We start from the raw sequence: 12,872 nt of genomic DNA on the forward strand, positions 1-12,872 counted from the left end.
ATTTTATCTCTCCGAATTGGTTTTTTTATTCTCAAATTTATTAGGATTATGCAAAGATTTTTGATTACTAATAAAAGTTTTGTAACAGGAGAGTAGTCATATGTGGTGTCATATTTTCACATCATTCTTGAATAGCTATTTTCAAATGCTAAAACATTTTCACAAATATTCTTACTTGGAGCAAGTGTTTTGGAATTTGTTGTAATCAACCCCACCGAAGAGGTTTTTCATAATAAATTTTGTAGTATTTTATTTCCTATTAATTAGTTTTTGTTTCTATTAGTCGAAAAGAGTTGGTGAATGGAAATAGCAGATATGATTTTTTTTCCAATTTTGACATTGCATCTTTGAAATTTTGAACATTATTGTTGAAAATTGGATTCTGGATCTCGCACAGATTTCAAATGATTTAATGTTGGATTTAAAAAATTTTAAGTAACAAATCAATGACAACATATAGCGCAACAGTTACAACAGGGGAAAATTTGAAGTAAATTTTATCAATAATTATTTGTCGAAGCAAAGTAATAACAATACTGGTTATTCTAAAAATCAACAACTTTCTGCAATATGTTGATATATTTATTTTCAACGATTCTAACACAAATTTCTAACACAGAAGCAGCCATTTTGGTAAAATCAAAACTGATAAGAATACCGTATTCACACAAACATTTTGAAAAGAGTAAAAAAACGATTCAATGAACATTTGAAGAAAAAGCTGGTTATCTGGATATATTTTTCAAATGTAGCCCAGGGTCACAGATAAACGCAAACAAGAGGTTATCTTCTACAAAGTTGAAGTTTAATTGGGCATTAATCAATTGTGAAGATTCAAATGATTAAATTTAGTGTGGAATGTTGATTGCAGTTTTTGAAGTTTTTGTATCAGTTATAACTTGAATAGGCGCAGCAGTCAAATGTTTGCTGGCTCATGAATTCGTAACGCACACGTCAGACCATTTTAAAACTCATTCGAAGAGTTGTCATTCGACGATCGTGAATTTATATGCGAGATTAAAATATACTCAGCGTCCTTAAAAAATTCATTGAATGATTTAAATTTTAAAATCGTTACTATTTCTTGATAGAAACGCAAAAAACACGAAAGTTACACAGAAATATCAGTCATTTTGACTCTACTTTCTTGTTGCCGAGCAACCGTGAACGCCATCCGCTGTTACTATGGAAACGCAGTTTAGCCATTTGCAGAACAAATAATGCCTAGATTTCTGTTTCGTTTCACCATCATCATCCTTCACGACGTAAGGGACGTTCAATAAAAATTGAGCGAGTGTTCATCAATTGATCAATGCGACAAAAGTTGAACAAGATCTAATAATGAAGTCAAAAAAACTTTGATGCGTGATGCTCAATAATTCTTTACGTTCAGTTTCACTTTTGTAAAGCATTCATTATTGGAAATAATGTAGTGTCAAAAAAAAGGAACTAGACGAGCGATATATTCGTGCATCTCATATATACGCATGACGTACGCGAGACATCGTGTACGTCTTGCTACGAGAGCGCAAAACTACCATTCGCGTCATAATTAATATAAAATAAATCTCCGTGCAACTGACGTACAAACAATATATTTCTAAGTGTTTCTCTGTTGAAGTTTGTCTCTGCAAAATAGATCTTGGGAACGCTGTGAAAATCTAAAAAAAGTTCGTGTATAGTTTGTGTGAGTGTATATATGTATCTATGTGTGTGTGTGTCTCGAGATCTCTGCCATGATAGATCGGAACGCGTCCTCTTTCGAGACACCAAAAAGTCAAAGTGTATTCGATAAAGAAACAAAAAATAATGGGAATAATACGTTTTGAGGAGCGGCACTTTACGGTGAGTCGTGAAATCTTCGAGTTTAGTGATTTTCGAACGATTGTCCGTTTATTCAGAAGCGAGAGTAGCAAAAACTGAGAAAGAGAGAGAGAGAGAGAAAGCAAGCGAGCGAAAAAGAGAGAGAAAGATGTGATTATGGGGATGGGAGATCCAGAGGGGTGTTTAAGTCCGTGTGTGTGTGTGTTTCTCGAGAGACCCGTCAGCGGCCATTAGCGTTCGACGAGGGCATGGTCGCCCCAGACCTTCTCGTGTCAAATTGTCATAATAATATTATTTCAACGTCTCGCTCTCTCGCTCCTTTTCAAATGCCATTGTTAAATACTTCTATTTTGATCGACGAATAGAAATATTAATGTTCGCAGCTGCTTTTCATAGGAAACGCCCGGGTTGAAAAATCTCGGGCCGTCTCAAAGCAAAAAAATGTCTTTTCTTTTTTTGGACTCCATACTCAATAGAGCTAAGCGTATGTCCGTGAATTCATCGGGTTGTTGAAACACAACGATCGTTTTCGCGCAGTAACGTTTGCTTCTACAGACAACCGTTTCACATATTTTCAATGAATCGCCGATTTTCATTATTATAAATAGTGTTTATTATAAAATGGTATATACTTTTATTTGTTATGATACCTTTTCGTTCGTGAAACCATTGTGACACCTCCGAAACATTTTTTTTCGTAAACAAACACGAATCAAGAGCGGTGTTACAAACGTTTTCATCTCCACCAAAATAATGTGTTTTTCGATAATATTTCCATTAAATTCTCTTTAATCACCGTGTTTTCGTCCATGAAGATCGGTTCTTTGCAACGTTCAAGAGTCCTCTGTCATCCATGATTCTTCGATGAAGCTCCAGTTATTGCTCTACCAGCACATTTGCCTAATATTGGATTTTTTATTTCAAAGCGGTAAGAGTGCATTCACTCTCACAGCAAACAATGCAACAATATTTGCTTTTGGTACTTCTTTTCAATTTTCCGTTGTGTCAAATTCTGGTCCAGCTGCTGGCACGATCTTACACAAGATTTTTTCATGTATCAAGATCGTAAATCTCATTTAGCTAATCCGATGACATTTACGGAAATTGAAGACTTTTATAAAGCGACAAATACTATTCAACTAGAATGTTAATTATATTCCCTTGAAAAATCTCGAGATTACTGTTACAAGGGAAAAATTATTGTTGATAAAGTTGATTAACTCTTAGTTGTCGATAAATAACAATATTATCGTTATCATTTATAATTTAAAAATTTGAAAATCATTGGTGTTTAAACAATGGCTGGAAGCCATTCATTTAAAACCCAAAGTTTTGTACGACTCGAGATTAATTTTGTTTTACTTTGCTTCAGTGAGCTGAAGCATTGCAGAATGGTGGTGGATTGCCTGTCGGTCCAGGGGTCCGCGGCTGTAGCGAGGAAGCAAGAGAGGAGAATCGGAGGTGGAGCTGTAGGCGCTAGAATGCACACGAATGGTGGCAGCGCCAGCAGCGGAGGAGGAGGAGGAGGAGGAGGCGGCGGCGGCATGACCCCCAAGGAGCTCTGTGACAATGACGATCTGGCAACTTCTCTTGTTCTCGATCCTTTTTTGGGTTTCACAACTCATAAAATGAACATCAGGTAATCTTTTGTTTGTAACACGATTCAATAGTCAATGGTTTATTATTTTTTGATTGAAGAATTCTTTGATGGGAATATACTAGCGATATTCGCATTATAACATTTCAGTAATACTCTAAAGTATTAACGCATTAGTCTTCCTACAATTTGATTCTTTGATTGGGTGAATTAAAAAATTATCGATTGAGCAAACGTCGAATTTTGGGATCTCGTTTTTTTGTAGGAGAAGAATTTTAAAAAAATTAAGACACTCATTCGGCCGGGTAAAAGATTTTTGTCCCTTTTTTTATTTTTATGGTTATAACTGTTCATTATTTTCAACAGATTCCTGTATTTTTAAATCAGCAGTCGGTATTGTAGATCGCTCGCGATAGAATATATAATTGTCCAAAATTGAATATTGATGCAAGAAAGTGTGTAAACGGAATTTCGTGAAATTATCAATTGCAGGTATCGACCGTTGAAAGCTAACAAGGACGACCTTCGTAAGGTCATCACGGATTTTGTACAAACACAGAATTATGAGAAAGCGTACAAGAAACTGATGGGTGGTGATTGGGGTGCACGTTTGCCCCACACCAAGTTGAAACAGCAACAAATCAATCTGGAGAAGCACGTGAGTATAGCAACGTGAGAGTAAAGATAGTACGTGATAAATTTCGCAACTTCGATCCACAACGTTCTTGAAGATTCATTGGTTAATCATAAGATTGAATTTTGTCTTTTTCGTAACAGGTTTATCGATACTTGAGAGTTTTCGACAAGGACTCGGGTTTTGCGTTGGAACCGTGTTACAGGTATTCTCTGGAAGGTCAAAAAGGTGCGAAAATATGCGCAACACGAAAATGGCTAAAGCACGATAAGATTCCTTGTTTAGTGGGTTGTATAGCGGAACTCAGCGAAAAGGTACGAGCATCACGAATTCTTTATTACCGGAAATATTTCGTTTTAATTGGGACGATGGACAAGAATTTTCATTTTATTCTTGATTATTGCAGGAGGAAGCGGCGCTTCTGCATCCTGGAAAAAACGATTTTTCGGTTATGTTCAGTTGCAGAAAGAACTGCGCTCAGCTCTGGCTCGGTCCTGCTGCTTTCATCAATCACGATTGCCGGGCTAACTGCAAGGTGGACTCTCATTTTTCATGTCCAACTACAATATCGCTTTTTCGTATTATTCATTTCTGAAATTAAACAAAAAATTTCGTATCTGAATATCTATCGCACTACAATTTTCCAACGCCTGAAGCAATTATTAGTATCATCTACTTTGTGACTTAATCCCTGAGTCTGTTTATCCAAGATTAACGATCTTGGATTTTTCTATTTCGGGGAAAAGTTTTATCGCGTTATTTCATCGACCTCTTTTTCACGTTTCACCTTTATCTTCGCAGTTCGTAGCAACGGGGCGTGATACCGCTTGCGTCAAGGTTCTTCGCGACATTGAAGTGGGTGAGGAAATCACCTGTTTCTATGGTGAGGATTTCTTTGGCGATGGTAACTGTTTCTGCGAATGCGAGACGTGTGAGAGAAGAGGAACTGGAGCGTTTGCCAGCCAAAAACCCGGCGACGAACTCTCCACAGGTGAAGATTCAATGTTTTTTAAGTTCCGATCCATCTGCGATTTTTAATATTTCAATTTTCTTTTTTCCTCATCAAATTATTCACGGCATTATTTTATGCGAAGTATTTGTTTGAAATTTTATTTTTTCGTCCCTAAATGTATTAAAATGAACGTATTAAAATGTCGAACAGAAAATTAATGAAATTTACTGAAAATTGACTGTTTTGTTTGCAGATTCAGTTTCTGAGTACCAAAATTAAGCTTCTTGAAAGTCTGTTTTCATAATTGAACTCATTTTTTGATTATGATTCATGAAAATTTTTTTATTACTTTTAGGTTATCGTCTAAGGGAAACGGACAATCGTATAAATCGAACTAAGCATCGTCAACAGCCGCCAAGCCACGGAAGCAATAAGCAACAAGCCGATGGTGCGTTGAACGAGAGAAATGCGCTGCTCGTTGGTAACGCGGCAGTAGCTCCGCAATCTCTAAGCATGAAAGAGCTTCGTCGAAAGGGGCTTACGAAATACGATGCGGAGCTTCTAATAGCGCAAGGATGTCGTTTTTCGGACATAGCCCAGCAACAGCAGCAACAACAACAACAACAACAGCAACAACAACAACAACAGCAACAACCATCTGGCCCTGAAGACGGTACGAACGCTTCGGGCCAAACAAACTCGCGATCTCATCCGTCCTCAATCGTTGGTTCAACGTCCACGAGAAATCTCCGCAATAAACAGCATAACGTTAAAAACGATAGGAGCGTTAACAATAACAATAACAACAACAGCATCAAATACGGTAATGGAAAAAATGGCCAGAGTTTGAGAGCCTCGAGGCTTCAAAAAAGAACGGAAACGAAAAAAACCCGTGCCAGTGAAGACGACAATAGTACACCGATCGGAAATTCCATGGATACAGACAGAGAATCATCAGAATCAAATCATCGGAAAGACGATTCGGATAGAGTAGCTATGGACGAGGATAGCTCGTTTTCCTTTTCCGAAAAGCCACGTTTGCAAGAGGATTCCAAGGAAAATACGAGGGGAGTTACTCAATTCACGGATCCCCGTTCCTCGAGCGTCAACGAGACTGGCCTCGTTATAACAAACAAAGAAAGAATATGCCAGGTCTTCGTTAAAGAGAGACGAGACGGTTCGGTGGATGCGGATGATGCTGTTGGTGCGGACGATCCATTGAAAATGGAAGTTAACGACAACACCAGTTCGGACAAGGAAACCTTGCGTAGGGGCGTCTCGAGTCACGAAAGAAAAACACACAATGCAACGAACTCCCGACCCCCGGGCACGGTTAGATCGAAAACTCACGAAATTTCAAGCAAACACACAGAACCGTTGGAACCTCGAGAAACAAACCGTACCAAGGACGTTCACGCTTCGACTTTATGTCTCATCAACGAGAAAGACGACTGGAGTCAAAACACGCCGAAATTGAGCGATGCTTCGGTCGATTTTGCGACACTGTCCGTGGCTTCGGGTGAAAAAGAGAATCGAAAACTGTTGCAAACAGTTGTCGATTCTCGAGATATGGAGCATAGAAAATCACCGGCTCACGGAGAGACGCCAAGAAAGTCAAGCTTTCGGGAGGTCGAGGCACGGATAGCTACCTCGCATACCGACAAATCGAGCGAAGCTTTTTTTCGCTTGAATCCAGGAAAACTTCACGTCCCCATTGAATCCATGGGAAAAGGTATTAGAAGGAAACTGGAGAATACAAAAGGTGACATTTCTAGTGAACCGTTGAACGATGACATGTTCGGAATCGAACCTTTAGAAAACGACGGTTCCGGGAACCCGAATAATGCTAATATCGAGAAAAATTGTTTGCCGAGTAATCGCGAAGGGACACAGTGCGAAGAAAGCGAAAGCTTCAAGTCGTTTGGCCCACAAGTTAACACTGAAATTCTTGAGACTGAAGAGATCGCCGGTGAAAATGTTACAATGGAACTCGTGCCGAATTCTCAGGAATACAATTCACATGAGAACGTCAAAGAACAAATAAATTATGCAACGAATGCTCTGGAATACAGAGAAAATGATGAAATCGTCGAGATTAATCAGAGTACAACAATCATCCAGCCTCAGGACGAATGCTTCGATCCTGCGAGCCATCACAAATCCGAAGACAGTAGATCACTCACACTGAAAAGATCGTCGGACGGAACGATAGAAAAAATCTCTAATTCGTCATCGAGATCACGCAGACGGAGCAAGAAACACGGTGGTGAAGGTGGACGAAAATCGAGACGCGAAAAAGTCGTTGCAATCTTGGAAAACGGTGAGATTGAAACCAGGACCGAATCGAGCTCTCGAAGCCACAGCAAAGTATCCAAAGCCCATGGAAGACTGACGCGCAGCCAGCGAAGAGGAAAACAAAAAAACTTGTCCGATACAACCAACGAGCCCCTTGTCGTTGGGGCTGCTGACGATGATTCTGGTATCCAAGGCGACATTTATGAATTCAACGAGAAGGAAAGCAATCTCGAAGACGTTGGCTTACCATCATCCATACGTCGTAACAAGTACGATAATGGAGACACCGATACTCCGGAATCTCGGTTACTGGAACGTTGCAATGAATTTCCAAAAATTGAACCTCCCGTACTTGAGCCTGAAGTACCTTGGCCATCCAACACTCAAAATAGAATCAACGATCCTGATGATCACAGAAAAACGCCCGAAAACTTGACTCAGTCTCAGGAAAATCATGATAGGTTTGTTGACCATTTTTTGTTCCTTCTCAACGATTATTCCACGAGTTGTTCACACATCGAAAAAATTAAACAATTTTTTCAAGTTTTCTCAAGTATCAGGTTAATTTTGCGACGTTTATCTTGACCCCAATGAAAAGAAAGTTCTCGAAACTCTTGGAATATTTTGTTACTCGGACACTGTGAATCAGATTCCCAGAAGCTGTATTCCCCAGCATTCAATAAATTTTGAAATGTTTCAAACGCGCTGAAATTCCATAAAAATAACCAGGATGTGACGAATAAAGGGATTAAAAATGATTTTATCGCCGTTTCCAGATGCAACGTAAAAGAAACGAGCAGTCCGAGGAAACCGTCGGCAATTCCGACTTATCAGTGGCAGACGACAGAGCCGTCGTGTCAGGTGTGTCCTGCAACGCCAGAACGACCAGGTGGACGATTAAAATTAACTCTGCGGATGAAGCGTTCACCGGTTTTGGACGACGTCGTTGAATCGGGCACGAGTTTAAGCGAGGACAGTTACGAGCCGGAATACGAGGTGTTGAGAGTGGAGGGAGTGGAGCAAGAGACAAGACGTCGTAAAAAGCACAAAACTCGAGATCGTGAGAGGCGACACAAGAGGCGAGAATTGAATCTTGATCCTCCGCCGTTGCCGATGAAGAGGTTACGACTGATATTCGGCAACGAGACACACACTATCGATTTGCCCCACTCTTAACGAATATAATTTCGAAAGTTTTGTTGCAATTACGATTGATCCAACTATCGACAGTTTCAAAGCGAGCGTATATACATTTGTATGGTATATATAAACACATAGGTAGTGACGTAAGCGTTGATACGTTGGAAAATATCGAGGAAAAAACCTCGAGAACTTCTGCGTGGCGGAAAATAAAGAAACGAGCAGGACGAAAGCTCGAGCTTTCCCGCATTCGAAACAATATTTTGCCGCCTCGATGACAAGCGCATCGGAATCAACCCGGTGGGCCGCTGACAAAGGAATCGTTACGGTTACGAACTCTATTCGAATAAGGAAAGAATCGTCAAAACAAATAAAACTCGATTCACATGATATCGAATTGAGGAGAGCAAATGCGAAACAGAAACAATGGAATTTAGACAAATACCTTAGCTAGCGCGTATTAATTGTAACGTGGGAGAGACGACAACAATGACTTTGTGCGCGATTGCGATATCACGACATGAGGAGAAGAAAAGTAATATACGCTCTGGTGAATGATTGTAAATAACGAGTGTGACGTATGAACGGAATTATCGCGGGCGTCTACCAAGTCCATCGCGACATTGGGATGGAAAAGGGAAGATTTTGAGCACGGATTATGTATATCCATTCATAATATACATAACTCTGATAACAGAATTCGTTATTCGGCGAGTTTCGACAGTCCTTGAGATCTCGTGATGTTACAGGCTGTCTAACGATCTGAAATTACATTTTCCATTATCTCAATCAATTTTTAACACGATATTCGCAATGTCATGAATTATTAGGACGTTGACACGGTTTAAAATTTTAGTCAAATCATCGAACCTCGTGCTAATATGGATGATACGATTTTTTGACTTGTTTCCTCGACAGGTCGGAGCGGTAGACGAGTCAAATCCAACATGGAGCGAGGAAAGATGAAAGTTCATTTTAAAATCATATTTGCTGAAGATTTCAAGTATTTTGTCTTTGCGAGGATCGCGAGAGAAAAGTGATTGATTAATCGGTAGAAAAGGCTTAAATATCACGATATTTTGGTCGTCGAGAATTAGAGACTCCGAATATATCTAATGGGGAATGAACTTCGTTAGAGTTATAAAATTTGTAAAAAAAACTACGAAATCTCCAAAGTCGTTAACTTCGACAATTTTAATCGTATAATCGGCTAATTATTTCGTGAATTAAATGTCAAATACTGCAATTCGGATCTGCATTCTATAAACTTTTAATCGTCAGATAATGAAATTTTTTTCACAAAACAAAAATAAGTAATTCAATTTGAAAATTCGATTATATAATGAAAAAATAAATAAACAAAAAATACAATCTGAACGACAGTCGTCCGTAAATTTTTCCGGAATATTTCTGCCTCGCGGAAGTTTGGCTACTGCGGCAAATATGTGTGTCCGAGGTATAAACATTCGTATGTACTCGCAAGTAATAACGGGAATGAAAATTCGAGCTTCGACCGAATACACTCGGATTCTTCGCGGCAATCTTCCCTCGCCCGTGCAATAGAATAAATGATAACCATAAAAGTTGATAAATATTGCGGTAAAACGAAGATTTAACGAGAGGAAGGAGAGAAAATAAAAAGCGATCGATGCGAAGTGCGATGTAAAAAGGATCCTAGGACAATGCCATTACCTAATAAAAACGTAAACGTTTTTCCTAGGAGGTTGAGTCGATGGCCGAGTCTCCTGACGAGAAACAACAGAAAAATACAAAAAAAAAAACATAAAAATTGAAAAGAAAAAAATTCATAATAAACAGAAAGGATACCGTTTGTGATATAAACTATATTGTACCATCTAATATCTTTTTTTCGATATTATATAAGCAGAATATTGAAGAAAAAAAAGGAACGTAGTTATTCACTTTGCCAGGGTGTTTTTTCGAGAACCGTTTCGTTCATACACAGCGTCAAAGAGAGACGATTATGGAATAATGAAAATTGAGGAAAAAAAAAAGAGAAAAAGGATGAATAGGAATCTCGAGGCGTAACGTACATCACTCCGTGCGATTGCCAAAGTAGTTGCTTAGAACTTTTCATGCTCGAGAGACCCCCGATACTTGTAAGATCTTGGAGCGAGGAACGGAGACGAGGAACGTTCCCCACCGCCCGCGAGGTCACTGATTTCAACGAAAAAACCCCTTAGAATTTATGATTTTTTGTTTTTTCTTTCGAAAATTACGATTACGGAGGCTACTACGAGGGGGGAGGGAAATATTGACGTAAGGCTTGTCGCGGCCACGACAAAACTCGCGTCGCACCCTCTCGAGCGAGATCTAAAACGTAAAACGTGAATTAAGGATATTGGCGCATGTCTCTCGGCCAGGAATTTCGATTGCATCGGAACTACGTAACTTTAAAATTGAGAATTAACTTTATGTTATTTAGCCATTCTTGAACGTTTGCCAATGTTGATTTTCGTCGATATTGTTTTCGATAAATGGCATCGACAGCGAACCATCGACTCTTGTCGTTCCAACCGAATACACCATTCGACGAATGATCGGATTATTTTTTTTCTTACAAAATGTCGGTCGAACGATTTATCGAATTTACATCAACCTCCAAACAATGATCTCTCTCTCTCTCTCTCTCATTTCTTTTTTCATCTTTCAAAATGTTTCGAAACGCTCACTCGAAAACTGCAAACGTTGCACTAGTCTTCGTCAACTGTCTCCGTTCCCGGAGTCAATAAAGGGTTGAAGAAAAAATATAAATGCTCCGGAAAAATGGAATAATGGTTTAGCAAACGGCCAAATGTTCGTTTGTTTTCATTTTATACGAGAAAAAATCATCTGATTATTCGTCAAACCTCTTTTCTTCTTTTTATCAATTTGTTTATAACTCGTTGACATTCTTATTATGTAAATGATTGTTCATAACGTCTTGAGGCGATCTGTAAGTTGAATATCCTGTCCCGTTTTACTCTCGGCACAGTTGAATATCGGAGGAAATAAAAGTAACCTTTCGCCCTTTATTCGTTGAAGAACTTTTCTAATATCAAATTTCCTCGAATTATTGAGTTGTGACGAGAAAAAATGGTACTTGGCTTTTCAGATTTGTTGTAAATCACCGAATACTGTATTTTTAATGGTGTGAAACGAATGGCACGAATACATGTGCAATTTATCCTTAAAGAAGGGCGAGAAAAGTGTTAGGAAAAAGCTAAAGAAACTTGTGATCGCATAACTCTGTCGTTAGAGTATATCGCGCGCTTATTTTTATTCCTTCGTTCGTTTTTTGTCTGTTTTCGATCGGTAGATTTTTCTGTCACTGCCATTAGATGAAATTTACTTGTTAATTGTTCATTCTTCGCGCTTATTACAACACCAGTTTAAAGAAATACAGAAAAAACACAAGTGAAACAAGAATTTTAAATCGTCGATTATTTAATAACGAAAGAGACGAGAAAATAAACTTCGAACGGGCTGAATTTCGCAGATCCAATGTATTTGTATCGTAGCGTTTCATCCACGACCTCTGGACGTGCTCGTTCAATGCACTCATTTATTCATTCACGTCTTTGTCGTTGTTTTCTCGTGTTTTTTTTTTTTTTTTTTTTTTTTTTTTGTAGCGGTTCAGCTTCTACGTAACAGAAAGCGAAATATGGAGGATGGAGGAAGAAAGGTAGAGAGGAAAATCTCTCACGAGACGTACGTGAATTTTATTTCAGGCTCGCAGAAGCTTACGACGACCACCCGAATGCTTACTATCAATGTAATTTGTATGTGCGATACGTTCGACGATCTTCGCGAAGGTTTTTATCGTATAAATATATCGCGTTATGATTATTCGGTTTTTATGTATATCGATCCCAGCATTCAACTTATTACGCGAGGACACGCATATATTAATGAAATCCGGCGATCGAGAAAGGATCGGACGAACAGATAGAGTGAGAGACTAAGGAGAGTACATTGTCATTATTATTTTTTATGAATTAGGATATCATAATAAACGAACTCAAATAACTTTATACATCTTTATCATTATCCTCTCCAGTCTCATTTTACGTAACCTGAGATACGACCAATGATTCCTAGCCTTTCCAAGCATACATTTTGTTTTCGTACACAATTTGCTACGTTTCGGATGATCGTAAACCTCCTTAAAAAAATCCATAATGGAAAATAACAACCGTGTAATGGATTCCTTTGAAAATCTGGCGGAACTATAAAATACCAGATTCTCAATTTACCATGGTTTCGAAAAGTTTCTAATCATTATTCGATAGAATAATTATATGCGGGACATTAATCAATATTCCTCCAGTATTATAACGATTATATTATTTATTAGGCAGTGTGGGTTCTGATGTTGTAGATCAGAAAAGAAATAATTTTTGGTTAGTTCGTTGAGCGTGTTTACATGG

The 12,872-nt window shown here is 38.6% G+C and overlaps 1 protein-coding gene across 2 annotated transcripts; it reads left to right on the plus strand.

Annotated features, from left to right (window-relative positions):
• Positions 1 to 1,471: 1,471 nt before the first annotated feature.
• On the plus strand, positions 1,472 to 12,476 carry LOC122413365 (Histone methyltransferase 4-20). 2 transcript variants are annotated; one of them, XM_043423672.1, is made up of 9 exons: positions 1,472 to 1,845; positions 2,640 to 2,752; positions 3,197 to 3,463; positions 3,914 to 4,079; positions 4,199 to 4,369; positions 4,462 to 4,590; positions 4,857 to 5,046; positions 5,363 to 7,763; positions 8,079 to 12,476. In XM_043423672.1, exons 3-9 carry the CDS (start codon positions 3,216 to 3,218, stop codon positions 8,476 to 8,478), a joined length of 3,705 nt encoding a protein of 1,234 aa, XP_043279607.1. In that variant the 5' UTR covers positions 1,472 to 1,845; positions 2,640 to 2,752; positions 3,197 to 3,215; the 3' UTR covers positions 8,479 to 12,476. The 2 variants fall into 2 exon arrangements, with proteins under 2 accessions (XP_043279607.1, XP_043279599.1); XM_043423664.1 differs by lacking the exon at positions 2,640 to 2,752.
• Positions 12,477 to 12,872: the final 396 nt, after the last annotated feature.

The sequence above is a fragment of the Venturia canescens genome, chromosome 1 (genome assembly GCF_019457755.1).
Source record: "Venturia canescens isolate UGA chromosome 1, ASM1945775v1, whole genome shotgun sequence".
Classification (NCBI taxonomy): Eukaryota; Metazoa; Arthropoda; class Insecta; order Hymenoptera; family Ichneumonidae; genus Venturia; species Venturia canescens.

What these genes read in the sequence shown, in the direction of transcription:
- LOC122413365 (XM_043423672.1), top strand. Translation starts at nt 3,216, where the DNA reads ATGGTGGTGGATTGCCTGTCGGTCCAGGGGTCCGCGGCTGTAGCGAGG. An exon ending in ATTGCCGGGCTAACTGCAAG is followed by an intron (nt 4,591 to 4,856) that starts GTGGACTCTCAT and finishes TTATCTTCGCAG; the next exon opens with TTCGTAGCAACGGGGCGTGA. An exon ending in TCTCAGGAAAATCATGATAG is followed by an intron (nt 7,764 to 8,078) that starts GTTTGTTGACCA and finishes CGCCGTTTCCAG; the next exon opens with ATGCAACGTAAAAGAAACGA.